Source organism: Tursiops truncatus, chromosome 9 (genome assembly GCF_011762595.2).
Source record: "Tursiops truncatus isolate mTurTru1 chromosome 9, mTurTru1.mat.Y, whole genome shotgun sequence".
NCBI lineage: Eukaryota > Metazoa > Chordata > Mammalia > Artiodactyla > Delphinidae > Tursiops > Tursiops truncatus.
In genome coordinates this window covers 29,736,452-29,752,069 of record NC_047042.1, presented here as the reverse complement: position 1 = coordinate 29,752,069, position 15,618 = coordinate 29,736,452, and the positions used below count along the sequence as shown (strand labels likewise).

Here is a 15,618-nt window from a genome sequence, read left to right as displayed (position 1 = left end):
AAAAGGATTGTAAGAGAATATTATGAACTGTATACAATAAACTGGATAGCCTAGATGAAATGGACATATTCTGAGAAACACACAAACTACCAAATCTAACTCAAGAAAAAATAGAAATCTGACTAGATGTATAACAAGTAACAAGATGAATGAGCAATCAAAAACCCCAACAAAGGTAAGTCCTGGACCAGATGGCTTCACTGATGAATTATAATACTTAAAGAATTAACACCAATCCTTCTCAAACTCTTCCAAAAACACTGGCAAGGAGGGACCATTTCCTTACTCATAATATGAGGCCAGCATTACCCTGATACCAAAACCAGGCAAAGACACTGCAAGAAAAGACATGGTAAGAAAAGACACTATAGACCAATATCCATTATGAATATAGATGCAAAAATCCTCAACAAATTACTAGCAAACTGAATTCAGCAGCAGATTAAAAGGATGATACACCATGACCAAGTGGGATTCATCCCAGGAATGCAAGAATGGTTCAACATATGAAAATCAACATAATATACTACATTAATAGAATGAAGAAAAAGACCTATATGATCATCGCAATTGATACAGAAAAAGCCTTTGACAAAATCCAACCTATCTCTAATTCACAGATGTGTGGACTTATACATAAAACGCTAGAGTCCACAAAAAACTGTTAGAGCTAATAAATGAATTCAGCAGTTTCAGGATATAAAGTCAACATGCAAAAATCAGTTGCATTTCCATGCACTAGCAATAAATAATCTGAAAAGAAAATCAAGAAAACAATTTACAACAGCATCAAAAAGAATCAAATACTTAGGATTAAGCTTAAGCAAGGAGGCAAAAAGACCTGTACACCAAAAACTACAAAACACTGAAAGAAACTTAAAAAGACATAAATAAATGCAAAGGGACCCCATGTTCATGGATTAGAAGACTTAATATTGTTAAGATGACAATACTACTAAAAGAGATCTACAGATGCAACGCAATCTCTATCAAAATCCCAACGACATTTTTACAAAAATGGGAAAACCCATCCTAAAATTCATATGGAATTTCAAGGAACCCAGAGTTGCCAGAACAATCTTCTTTTCAAGAACAAAGGTCGGGCTTCCCTGGTGGCGCAGTGGTTGAGAGTCCGCCTGCCCATGCAGAGGACACGGGTTCGTGCCCCGGTCCGGGAAGATCCCACATGCCGCGGAGCGGCTGGGCCCGTGAGCCATGGCCGCTGAGCCTGTGCGTCCAGAGCCTGTGCTCCGCAACGGAAGAGGCCACAGCAGTGAGAGGCCCGCATACCGCAAAAACAACAACAACAACAAAAAACGAAGGTGAAGGGGACTTCCCTGGTGGTCCAGTGGTAGAGAATCCACCTTCCAATGCATGGGACACAGGTTCAATCCCTGGTCAGGGAACTAAGATCCCACATGCTTTGGGGCAACTAAGCCCGTGTGCCACAACTACTGAGTTCGTGCGCCTCAACTAGAGAGCCTGCATGCTGCAAACTACAGAGCCTGAGCACCCTGGAGCCTGCGCGCCACAACTAGAGAAGAGAAAACCCACACGCCACAACTAGAGAGAAGCCCACGTGCCACAACGAAGAGCCCACGCACCTCAAAGCAAAGATCCTGCATGCGTCAACGAAGGTCCCGCATGCCGCAACTAAGATCCGACACAGCCAAAAATAATAAATAAAATAAATAAATCTTAAAAAAAAAAGAACAAAGGTGAAGTACTCATTAGTTCCAGATTTCAAAACTTACTGCAAAGCTACAATAATCAAAACAGTGTCGTATGAACACAAGAAGAGACACACTGAACAACACACTGACCCAGAAACAAACCCTCACATCTATGGTCAATTGATTTTGGACAAGAGTGTCAAGACCACTCAATAGGGAAAGGACAGTCTCTTCACAAATAATGCTAAGAAAACTGGATATCCATATGCAAAAGAGTGAATTTTGATCCTTACCATACCCCCTACACAAAACTTAACTCAAAATGGATCAAAGACCTAAAGTAAAAGCTAAAACTATAAAACTCTTAGAAGAAAACATATGGGGAAAGTTTTGTAATACTTGATTTGGCAATGATTTCTTGGACATGACACCAAAAGCACAGGCAACAAATGAAATAAACAGATAAATTGAACCTCAAAATTTAAAACTTTGTGTATCAAAGCATACTATCAAGAGAATGAAAAGACAACCTGCAGAATGAGAGAAAATATTTGCAAAACACCTATCTGATAAGGGTTTCATATCTATAATACATAAAGAACCCTTAAAATTCAACAACAAAATGACAACCGAATTACCAAATGCACAAAGGATTTAAATAGACATTTTGCCAAAGAAGATATACAAATGGCCAATAAACACACGAAGATATTCAACCTCATTAGTCATTAAGGAAATGCAAATAAAAACCACAATGAGATACCACTTCACAAGTACTCTGGATGGCTTCTTTTTTTTTTTAAACAGAAAAGTAAGTGTTGGCAAGGATGTAGAACAATTATACATTACTTTGTATATTGCTGGTGGGAATGTAAAAATGGTATCCACTGTGGAAAACAGTTGGGCAGTTCCACAAAAAGTTAACCATAGAATTACCACACAGCCCAGCACTTCCACTCCTAGTTATTGACTCAAAAGAATTGAAAACAGGGATTCAAACCAATACATGTATGTGAATGCTCACAGCAGTGTTATTCACAATAGCCAAAAGGCAGAAACAACCCAAGCATTTGTCAACAGATGAATGGATAAACAAAATGTGGTATATTCATACAATGGAATATTATTCAGCCATAAAAGAACCAACATTGAAAATACTATCCTAAGTGAAATAAGCCAGATACAAAAGGACAGATAATGTATAATTCCACTTAGAGGAAATATCCAGAACAGGCGAATTCATATAGACAGAAAGTGGATTAGAGACTTCCAGGGGTTGGGATAGGAGAATAGGAAATTATTGCTTCATGAGTACAGAGGTTCTGTTTGGGGTGGTTAAAAAAAAGTTTGGAAATAGATAGTGGTGATGGTTGCATAACACAGTCGATGTAATTAATGCCACTGGATCATATACTTAAAAATAGTTAAAATGGCAAGTTTTATTTTATTTATATTTTACCACAATAAAAGAAGATAACTGACTGTTGAAGGCAAAAATAGTAATGCATCATTAGGTTGTTAACATATGTACAAGTATAATGTATGACAACAGTAGCACAAAGAATGAGATAAGCATAATAGAAGCATTGTTTTCAGGTTCTTTCATTATACTTTAAGTGGAAAATATCTGAAGATAGATTGCAAGTTTAAAGATGTATTTTGGGCTTCCCTGGTGGCGCAGTGGTTGAGAGTCCGCCTGCCGATTCAGGGGACGCGGGTTTGTGCCCCGGTCCGGGAAGATCCCACGTGCCGCGGAGCGGCTGGGCCCCTGAGCCATGGCCACTGAGCCTGCATGTCTGGAGCCTGTGCTCCACAACAGGAGAGGCCACAACAGTGAGAGGCCTGCATACCACAAAAAAAAGATGTATTTTGTAAAACCCTACCAATAGAAAAAAAAAACAGTGTAGCTGATAATGGAGATAAAAGGAACAATAAAAAAAACTAGGAATTCAAGAGAAGATAAAAAAAGAAACACAAAACAGATGGGATAAAGAGAAACAGCAGGACTGTAGACTTAAACCCAACCTTATTGATAATTATATTAAATGTAAATGATCTAAACATCCCATTTAAAGATACATATTCTCAGGTAAAATTTTAAAAAGGAAGATCAAGGAGCTTCCACTTCTGCTTAGGATGTAGAAAGTCATAACATACCATCTCTTCTATCCTAAAAATGAGTAAAGACTGTCTAATCTATAAAACCATACTTTTTCATGAACCCACTTGAAAACAGGCTGCAAGAAAACCAAGCGATCTGAATTCCAAAGAATGACAAATCTCTCTCAGAAGAGAGCAGGCACTTCAAAAATATCAAGGTAATGAAAAACAAGGAAAGACTGTTAAAGTGTCACAGATGGAAACTCTAATAACACTGTTGATGAAAGTACAAACTAGGGCACAGTGCCAACTGGGAAAAACTTAACAAAAAACACTGGGAAGGGGCTTCCCTGGTGGCACAGTGGTTGAGAGTCCGCCTGCCAATGCAGGGGACATGGGTTCGTGCCCCAGTCTGGGAAGATCCCACATACCGCGGAGCAGCTAGGCCCGTGAGCCATGGCCGCTGAGCCTGCGCATCCGGAGCCTGTGCTCCACAATGGGAGAGGCCACAACAGTGAGAGGCCTGTGTACAGCAAAAAAAAAAAAAAAAAAAAAAAAAAAAAAACACTGGGGAGTTATGACAGAATAGCTATAGTAAAGATAGCCTTGGACTTCAAGACTCTGAAAGTGGAAAATGAATGGTCCTCACCGTCCATGAAGTCTATAATAGGCCAGCTGAAGTGCCAGCTGAACAAAGGTATCAGGGTGAAGCTTCTTCTTCTTGGTTAGCTTTTTGCCAAAAGACGTAAAGGCATAGACCAAAAGCTGCAGATCAGATGCCTAACAAAAAGAATTAAATACAAACAGTGAAAAAACACCTAAAGAGAATACCCCAAAGATAACCAAAATATCATTTGCATTAAAATAATCATCAGACATACATAAAGGTATCAAAGTTGTAATTTTTAAATGTTTTATGCCATCATACTTGGATGATAGCCAAATATTCATATATAGTAGCTATAAGATAAAGTATCACTATCAAAGAGAAAAGTGAAAAATCTACCTGCTTGAAATATTGGGCTTTCGCTTGGTTGATGTCATTTAATACTTTTTCATCCACAGTGAAAACAAGCTCCTCTGGAAGTGGTATATCCCGTACTTTATCTGAACCCTGAAAATAGTGAAAACTTAAAAATATTATATCTATAAAAATATGAGGAGGGCTTCCCTGGTGGCGCAGTGGTTAAGAATCCACCTTCCAATGCAGGGGACACGGGTTCGAGCCCTGGTCTGGGAAGATCCCACATGCCATGAAGCAACTAAGCCCAGGTGCCACAACTACTCAGCCTGTGCTCTAGAACCTGCGAGCCACAACTACTGAAGCCTGTGCGCCTAGAGCCCGTGCTCTGCAACAAGCCACCGCAATGAGAAGCCCACGCACCGCAACGAAGAGTAGCCCCCCACTCACCGCAACTAGAGAAAGCCCGTGCACAGGAACGAAGACCCAACGCAGCCAAAAATAAATAAATTTATAAAAAAAATTATGAGGAGAAATGGATGAAATATTTGTTCTAACATACCGTCCATCTTCCTTCACTCTCAAAAATTTTCTGATCAACATAATAGCTGATGCTTACGATAACCATTGCATCATAAGGAGCATGCTAAAATGAAAATACACAAGACTGTGAATACGTTTTGTAAGTTAAAACTTGACCCATCCTTAAAACACTAAAAATAGAACTACCATATGACCCAGAAATCCCACTACTGGGCATATACCCTGAGAAAACGATAATTCAAAAAGAGTCATGTACCAAAGTGTTCATTGCAGCTCTATTTACAATAGCCCGGAGATGGAAACAACCTAAGTGTCCACCATCGGATGAATGGATAAAGAAGATGTGGCACATATATATAATGGAATATTACTCAGCCATAAAAAGAAACGAAATTGAGTTATTTGTAGTGAGGTGGATGGACCTAGAGTCTGTCATACAGAGTGAAGTAAGTCAGAAAGAGATAAACAAATACCATATGCTGACACATATATATGGAATCTAAAAAAAAAAAAAATTGGTTCTGAAGAACCTAGGGGCAGGGCAGGAATAAAGACACAGATGTAGAGAATGGACACCGAGAGGGGGAAGGGTAAGCTGGGACGAAGGACAAAGTGAGAGAGTGGCATGGACATATATACGCTACCAGATGTAAAATAGATAGCTAGTGGGAAGCAGCCGCATAGCACAGGGAGATCAGCTCAGTGCTTTGTGACCACCTAGAGGGGTGGGATAGGAAGGGTTGGAGGGAGATGCAAGAGGGAGGAGATATGGGGATATATGTTTATGTATACCTGATTCAGTCTGTTATAAAGCAGAAACTAACACACCATTGTAAAGCAATTATACTCCAATAAAAATGTTTAAAAATTTTTAAAAATGGAAAAATAAATAAAAATTAGAGAAAATAAAAAATAAATATTAGATGCTTTAAAAAAATAAAGTATCTCTTTCAATTTTTACTTTATAAAAGTGGAAGACATTGAAGAGTTATGAACAGAGCACTGACATGATTTGTCTTACAATTTAAAAGGATCACTCTGATTGGTTGTGTTGAGTTAAAAAGATAGTGTAACGGGAAATGAACGGCATTATGCATTTGGCAAAACCATAAAGTTGTACAATAAATAGTGAAACAATGTAATTCAGTTAACAATAATGTATCAATATTGGTTCATCAAATGTAACAACATATACCAATGCAAGATATAAAACGGGGTGCAGGAAAGAGAGCAAGTGAGCACTTTGTACTTTCTGCTTAATTTTCCTGTAAATCTGGAACTTGCTCTAAAAAGTAAAGTCTACTAATTAAAAAAACAAAACAAAACTTGACCCAATATTTTATTTTCACCTTCTCTCCACTCTTAACACATAATAAAATGCAGAATTCTCAAATGCCTCACCTTGTAATGATAAAGAGATGGATATTCCACAGTATAGTAAGTAACTGATGTATTTTATTTTCTGAGAAAGAACAAATATTTAAAGTCAGAAGCACTTAATTAGGGCTCTTGAGGTAATGGGAAGGGATGTAAACATGAATAATCTAGAGAAAATAATTGCTATTTGTATTGGAAGTCAAAGGACGTATACGTATGTACATATACAACGCTAAAATGTTCTGGAATTTTAAAAGCACTATGGAAAAGCAGATGGGGGTGGCAGACTAAATCTGAAGGCTAAATGGAGGATGGGTATGAACTTCTTTTGGTAAACACACAGTCCACTAGATAAGTATTTAAAAGCATAATGATTTTGTGTATATATCTATAAGAGTGTTCAATGTGGCAGAAATAATTCTCAATGTTTAAGGAATGTGGGAAAGATGCGCTGAGTTACAGGGGTGTCATAGTTTTGACAGCTGTATTTAGAGAAAGGAACTGTGGCTAGTGAATTTTCCCATCATTTATTCTGGAGGATAAACTTTTTGCCTTATCTTCTCCATGTTCCTTTGATGACAATTACATCACATGTGGTTTTTTCCCCTCTGGGTTAAGGCTACCAGTTTACATTACACACAATTACCACTCATGAACTGAAAGTGACACTGCTAGCCTTGGAGAGAAAGAAGGGAGGTTTAAGATATGAATCCAGCACGCTTGGGGCCAGTTTCAGAGGGTGTAATTAGGTGTCTTAAATATCGCCTTAACATTACACAGCTTTGCTGCCCTGTATTACGGCCCCATGGAGCCTAGAAACACGGTATATCGTTAGCAGGTAAGTAGCCACCAAAGCACCAGGAAAGGCTTACTAGGGAGGTCAGTACAAGATGCAAGAGCAGTTCATCCCGCCTGCCAGCAACAGCACGTATAACAAGACTCAAAGGTCATGGACAAGACCCTTTTCTAACAGCATCTCACAAATGTGTAGTACTTTGTAGCTTTACAAAGAACTTTCACAGGTATTGCATACATTATTTCATTGAAGACAACAGTATCATACTGGAACCAGTACGAAAGAGCATGACTGAAAGATATAAATCTCTTTGACTTATAATTTTACCCATTCATCTCCTGGCAGAAAGTTAATCATCAATTTAAAAAAAAAATGTTAGGGCTTCCCTGGTGGCGCAGTGGTTGACAGTCCACCTGCCGATGCAGGGGACACGGGTTCATGCCCCGGTCCGGGAAGATCCCACATGCCGCAGAGCGGCTGGGCCCGTGAGCCATGGCCGTTGAGCCTGCGCGTCTGGGGCCTGTGCTCCACAACGGGAAAGTTAGGAAATAGAAAAAAAAAATAGAAATAGAAAATAGAATAGAAAAAAATCAAACGCTTTCCTGATGCTTTATTTGTTCACATAAGTTTTATCTTTTTTTTCATTTATATGGAGGCAATACGTGTAATATACTGTTTAATAATGTGGACTTTGGTTCTGAGTCCAAACATTACTACTTACTAGCTACATAAGTAAGTTAAGTTTCTCAAGTAAGTTACTTGAGAAAGTTACTTAATTCTTTAAGTAGACTGCCTCATCTGTTAGAAGGGAAAACAATACCTAGTTGCATACAGCAGCTGTGAAAAATGATTTTAATAATGCTTATAAAGTACTTACTACAGATCCTGGCCCACAGCAATAATTAGTAACTACTGTTATTAACAACTAATGTTCATTACATGCTTCCTATGTACTTCTACAAAAGCCTACAACAAAGCCTATATAAGGAAGACAAAATAGTTGACCCCAGGATTTTAAATCCCAACAGGGAAATGCTATTATGTAGTATAATCACAAAAGTATATATTCAAGCACCAATGGAAAAGAGCAGCAATATGAATTTGGATTAAGAACTTAACTTTACAGTATATATACTTTACTAATAATGTTTTATATTGGTTAAATAGCATTTTCAGTAATCATCGTAGGTTGCAAGGGGAACCTACATGGAATTTTAAAAGCATACTGTCGGGCTTCCCTGGTGGCGCAGTGGTTGACAGTCTGCCTGCCGATGCAGGGGACACGGGTTCGTGCCCCGGTCCGGGAAGACACCACGTGCTGCGGAGCGGCTGGGCCCGTGAGCCATGGCCGCTGAGCCTGCGCTCCACAACGGGAGAGGCCACAACAGAGAGAGGCCCGCGTACCGCAAAAAAATAAATAAATAAATAAATAAATAATAAAAGCATACGGTCAAGTGGAGATCATCAGATCAATTTGATAAGTATATGGGTGACAATGCATACACATGAAATATGTCCATACACTTTACTACAGGAAAGCATTTCAGTTGTGCAAAGATATATGCTCATTATGGGACCAGTATCTTTATTCAAAGATAGAAACATCATTAAAGTTATTTTCTCCTGAATTTGAGCAAACAGCAGGATGTTGATGCCATCAGTAAAAATACAAGTAGTGCAAGGTGGTTTTTTTAGGAGGTTGGGAGTGAGGGAGGAAAGCAAGACGATGAGTTCTTGATGATGAGAGTAACTAACCCTTACATAACAATGTAACATCCAGTTTGGACAATTTAACATATGGTGAAACAAAACTCTCAAGATGAGAATAATAGGTAAAAACTGGAAAAATATAACTGCAAGCTACCTATGTAGAAATGGTCAATGAAACTATTGAACCAGAGAAGAGAGCAGACACAGGGGAAAACGGTTATGAATAATATTAAGCTCAGCTTTAGAATCCGGAGACCCAAAAAGACTGTTAGGAGGTTGAAGGCAGTGTCAGATGCATATGAAGAAGAGGGTAATCAACTGCAGCTGACAAGTCAACGAGATATGAAGGGAAGAAGCCAGAAGGTAGTTAGCTACTTTACAAAGGACAGATTCCAAGGAATAGTGAGGCTATGAACCAGACTGAGGAGGTCAAGAAGAAGCAAACAAGGAGCTGAAGAGAAAAAAGCTGAGGCAAGTAACACAAAATCTTTTGTCAACACTGGACTCGTAAGGAAGAGGACAGACAGCAAATCTTCAAAATGACTCATGGCAACCTTTCACCCTGAAGATTTACTGTAGAAGACATTCTATTACGTGCACATCAACCACACCACCTTCCTCGGCAATAACAGCTACTTTATTTTTCTTTAGGCAATCAGCACACATCTCTGTGGTTGTTTGAATGAGTGATTCTACCAGCTAGGTCCCAAGGTTTGGTATGTGACCCAGGCCAGGCGAATCAGAGCAGCTAACTCCCTGGAATGTGCACGATTCGCACAGGCCAATACAACACATGAGCATTATTCCCAGGTCTTCTGCTGGAACCACTCGGGTTAAAAAAAAAGCTGGCTATTTCCACGGAGAACACTAATCTACGAGGAGAGCCGTGAAAACATGAGACTGTAGGTACAACCATCACATGGTGTAGTCTACATAAAAATAAAGCCAAACATAGGAAAGTAATGCCAAAAAATGGAGAGAGAAATTTCTAATGAAAGCATCTGGACACTGGAAGTCAGCATTACCCAAATTTAGCTGTACCCCTATGCCATAAATACCTTCGTAAGCTAATGCCAATTTGACTTAGGTTTCGATCACCTAAAACTGAATAAATACTGATTAATACAACTATTGAACCCAGATCAATGTAACAGGATTTTTTTTAGTATCTTACAGTCACTAAATATCAATACTTCGGAGGAAAGCCCCCAAATACAAACAAAAAATCTACCTCATACTACTTTATACCAAATCATATACTTTATGAAAAGTATTATAATGAGGTTATAAGTATATATTGCAATTGTGACTTAGGTTGATTTTTTAATTTTCTTGGTTCATAGACCTCCTGAATGTCCATCAGAAAATAGCAAAGTAGAGCTAATAAAGACAAAAATGGGAGAACAGAAAAGAAACAAGTTGTGTGTGTGTGTGCATGTGTTTGTTTTATGAAGAAGGTAAAAAATGGAATTCAGTACCAGACATTTTAATATCCAGAAGTATATAATGTTCCAAAGATCATGTGTCATTTTTTTTAACAAGGTCACAAAATTACTAGGTAAATGTAGAAATATATCCACATACATTTCTCCGTGCATAGAACATATACTAATGCTATATCTTTTAAAATAGGTTTTAAAATTTTCAACAAGAGGTAACAGTGGATTTTAAAAGAGCTTATACTACATAAAAATGCATGCAAATTCCACTTTGTAGATACACACCACTGTTATCCTTACTACAGATGAAAATAATTTGTCCTATACTCTATTTTCACTGAGAATTCATAACTAAACCTTTTACTCTAATGCCATAAAGCTAAATAAGTGTTTACTTATTCTACCACAGGACAGCATAAGTATTGTAGATTACTGCCATTAAATTAAACTAAAAGAGTAAAAGGAAAAAATAATTTCAGTAGTTTACTTACATCACAATTACAGCCAAATACTCCATTAGAAAAGGAAATCAAGTTATAAGATTTGTCACCCCAGCGTACTGTTGGGTCTCCAGTAAGAACCTTTGTAGCAACCTAAAATAAATGTAATATTTCCAAATTTAAAGGATTTTAATATTGGCTTTTAAGTATTTATATCTTAAATACACACAAACACACACACAAACACACATGATCTCACTTTTCCTCTTCAGGTAAACCAAATTTAATAAAATTTAATAAAATATTATATTCAAGAGATAATAATTCTGGCCTTGACTTTAAATAGTACTCAAAATCCAAGAAATTCTACCAGAAAAGAGAACGATGGTACAACATTCATGAATGTTTAGAGAATATACAATTGAAAGGACAAGGCTTTTGCAACTTGAATAGGATAAGAGGCATTGATAAGTTTAGTCATTAAAGTCTAGTTACAAGAAAAATATTTCAAGAATTCATATCCTACTAAGCCAGTTTCTCAAATGGTAAGTTTGGGCCATAAGTGAGTCATGAAACCACAGTAAACATTCTTTACAAGAAAGAATAAAATAGAACATAAATATCAGAGTACATCACAGATAGTCAAAGTAATTATTACGTTTTGTGAAACTTCTATGATGTATGTATGTGTAAGTGTGCACACGCTTGTGTGCGCGCGTGTGTGTGTAATGGGCTGCAATCTAAATATGCCTAACTGTAGACTGCAGCAAAAAAGTTTGAGCAACACTTCATGAAAACACATTCTTCCTCAAGAAGCTTGTTGATTCTACTTAAAAACAAATGCAGCTAAGGAAGAGGAAAAATTGTTTTCTAGCTACAAGGTTTTTCAATCCTATATTATTTTATTTCTAACATCTAATATTGATGAATGTATTATGAAGTACCTTCAGTGTTTTCAAAAGACTCTGAGATTCCTACAAATATGACTACTACCTTTTATTTTTTTCCCAGGAAATCATATTACCCCAGAAAAAAAAAAGTAGGCCACAATTACCCTTAAATTCACTAAAGTCAGTGTGTTCTATAAAACCAAATGATAAAATAAATCACAAGAATGATATAATTCTTAGGACAGACCTCACCAACTAAGATATCAAGGCCCACTGGTGTGGGTTATAGGTAGGTTCTCATGTCACCTTTGGTATGAAATCTCATTTAGCCCAGCATCTTATGCAAATTTCCTGTATGTATGATCAATAAAAAGGTTGGGAACCACTGACATCTGATAAGCAAATAATAGACATCTTTAAACAACATATAAGATGTCTAAATGGAGCTAAACAATGTGGCAAGAATTTACAGAGCATTATTTATGTATAATCTTCATTTGATACGTGTGTGTGTGTGTGTGTGTGTGTGTGTGTGTGTGTATAGCAAAGAAAATGTTTTAAAAGCCTGCATTAAATATTTTATGACTTAGTATTTGCACTTTCTTTTCTTAGCTGCCCCATTCTAAGATAAAAGGTGTTTCCAAGATACAGGAAACAACTGTCTTCACAATTATGTTTCACAGTGGTTTTATGGGTGTATATTTCAAACTCAGTAAGTTGTATACATTAAATATGTACAGCTTTTTGTATGTCAATTATACCTTAATAAAGTGGTTTAAAAAAAAAAAGTCCTGCATGTAACAAAATTCTTCTCATGTTCAATTTACACAAGAGTCCTCCAGAAAAATCTGTGGGAAGAAATAACAAAATAAGATAGTTGAATACCTGAGAATAATCTTCCGGTGTTACATGTGGACTGCCGTCATCTAAACAAAATACCAGTAAACTGCTCTGAATTTTTTCTAACATAGTCAAGTTCTCTGGATTAAGACTAATCAAATATTCTCGTGCCTAAAGGGCAAGGAGATAATAATAAAATGTTACAAATTAAATACAAAATATCCAGAAAAATCTTAATAGGTTCTCAAAAAGTTACCAAAAAGGTGCATCAAGAAAAGTGTGAATTCAAGAACCTCTCTGTTGACTCCTGAACAGGTTTTTCCTCCAACTGCATGGCTGGTCCCTATACTTGTGCTACTAAATGCATAAAGGTATAAAGTTATGCCACCCCCTAGATTTTCTCTAATAGTTTAATATTGTACAATGTATTTAATGCTGCTTAAAACTTAAAGCTGTCTGTCCATTTATCTTTACTTCAAAAATCTGAACAAAGGGCCAGCATATACTTGAGCTCAGTGTTTGAAATTTAAATGTAAATAAAATAAAAATAGCATACCCTCACCCCAAAAGTGTAAATTAGAGTTAATAATATTGTATTGCATATTTGAAAGCTTCTAGAGAGTATATCTTAAAAGTTCTCATTACAAAAAATGTAATTTTTAGGGCTTCCCTGGTGGCGCAGTGGTTGACAGTCCGCCTGCCGATGCAGGGGACACGGGTTCGTGCCCCAGTCCGGGAAGATCCCACATGCCGCAGAGCAGCTGGGCCCGTGAGCCATGGCCGCTGAGCCTGCGCATCCGGAGCCTGTGCTCCGCAACGGGAGAAGCCACAACAGTGAGAGGCCCGCGTACCGCAAAAAAAAAAAAAAAAAAAAAAGTATTTTTTAGTTTTCTGTATGGTGATGGACGCTAACTAGACTTACTGTGGTGATTATTTCTCAATATATACAAATATTGAATCCTTATGTTGTATAGTTGAATATAATGTTGTAAGTCAATTATACCTCAAAAGAAAAGAAAAATGTAAATTATAACCTTAGCCCATCGAGTTCGCTCCTCACTAGTTAACGCTGCTACCCCAGGTCCATCAGGTTCACTATGGCACTTCTTTTGGATGTATGTCAGTTGCCTTTGGAAGATTAAATAAAGAGGATTTAAAAAGAGCACAGGCAGGATCACTAGCTACTTTGGCCTTTAATAGGTTATAAAGTTTATAAGTATTTAAATGTTTTGATATATTATCCAAAGAAAGAGATTATGGTCTCAACAGCAATGGAGTTATTTCCTGCACATCTTATTTTTTTAAAAAGTGATTATGTGGCCTATTAATACCGTAAGTATACTTGACAAATCTCACAAATATTATGTACATTTTATCTAACTAAAAACTATGTGTATATATTAACAGAGGACTTATTCTGTACCCAAGTAATACTTGGGCTTAACCCCCAAAATAGAAACACCATGTAGTTAGTTTTAAATGTTTTCACATATGCCATTCTTACTTAAAATCATTACAAAGACTATTAGCTAAAGATAAATTATTTCCCCCCATAGCATTCTATAATCCTAGTCTGATGAGTTTCACGTATCTTTAAACATATAGCAGGTAAATAACAGGGTTCTTCCACAAAGAAATTTTCATCAAAAATCTACAGCTTATTTTCATCCCTACTTCCTCATAACATATGCTAAATTACCTCAATTTAAACGCTTCCACAGGTTTCTCAGAAAGTGAGCTACTGTAGCTTAATAAATGCTCAAAACGCACCACTAGTAGCCATCCCTTATTTGTGACTTTATCATTCAAGGAATGAATTCCTTGCTGCAAAATTCCTCCGCCTTTATTTGAAACTAATGGTGTCCTGTGGAGTAGATGAAGCCTTCTATAACAAACAATCTGCATCTATGGTGGAAGCAACTTGCCTTATCTCTTCCTGCTTGTCTTTGCTAACTCTGATTTTGCTTCAATTACAAATAAAGCTTACAGAGTTGGTGGTTATATGGCGGCCATAGTAACTAGGATAAATTCTGAATGCTTAAGGAATAAAATCTACCTCACTGTTTTTCTCCATATGGTATGAGCTGCTGCCCTTTCCTTACCACCTGAGAGCACCAGTTTTTACTATGAAACTTTTCCCCACTCCCTGATATAGCCATTTTAATATTCAGTGGGAAAGGACCACGTCATAAAATAACAGTCATTATCAGAGAGAAATCACCAGGAAAAATGTATTAAACCTGAAATGACATTTTAAGTTTGATAATAAAAGGTCAGATAGTAACTGCCAAATCCTCACCATTAAGAAGTCCATCCTACTTAAAGTGATCTACAGATTCAAGGCAACCCCTATTAAAATCCGATGGCATTTTTCACAGAAACAGGAAAAAGAATCCTAAAATTCATATGGTACCACAAAAAACTCCAAATAGACAAAGCAGTTTTAAGCAAGAAGAACAATGCTGGAGGCATCACACTTCCTGGTTTCAAAAATATATTACAGAGCTTCAGTAATCAAAACAGTATGGCACAAATAACAGACATACAGGTCAATGGAACACAACAGAAAGCCTAGAAATAAATCCACTTACATACAGTCAACTGAGGTGCCAAGGAAGCCAAAAATACACAATGGGAAAAGAATAGCCCCTTAAATAAACAGTGTTGGGAAAATTACCACATACAAAAGAATGAAACTGGACCCCTATCTTACACCATACAGAAAAATCAATTCAAAACAGACTAAAGGCTTAAATGTAAGACCTGAAACAATAAAACTCCTGGAAGAAAACATGGGAAAAAATGCTTCTAGACATTGGCCTCAGCAAGCATTTCTTAGACATGATACC

General features: G+C 37.1%; 1 protein-coding gene across 11 annotated transcripts in view; it reads right to left on the bottom strand.

The window, feature by feature from the left end:
• The window catches only part of CROT (carnitine O-octanoyltransferase), a 93,574-nt gene that overhangs the window by 50,283 nt on the left and 27,673 nt on the right, over positions 1-15,618 (bottom strand). For 4 of the 11 annotated variants that reach the window (XM_033862957.2, XM_033862956.2, XM_033862954.2 and 1 more), the window contains exons 8-13: positions 13,804-13,897; positions 12,815-12,940; positions 11,091-11,192; positions 5,297-5,380; positions 4,780-4,887; positions 4,423-4,553 (exon numbers count right to left, since the gene is read on the bottom strand). The exons of 1 other annotated variant lie outside the window; for it this stretch is intronic. In XM_033862957.2, the coding sequence (XP_033718848.1) occupies positions 4,423-4,553; positions 4,780-4,887; positions 5,297-5,380; positions 11,091-11,192; positions 12,815-12,940; positions 13,804-13,897 (645 nt within the window). Of the gene's footprint in view, positions 1-4,422; positions 4,554-4,779; positions 4,888-5,296; positions 5,381-6,678; positions 6,740-11,090; positions 11,193-12,690; positions 12,778-12,814; positions 12,941-13,803; positions 13,898-15,618 lie in introns of those variants that run through there. 6 more of the 11 variants (XR_004528100.2, XM_033862958.2, XM_033862959.2 and 3 more) reach the window with 6 other exon arrangements.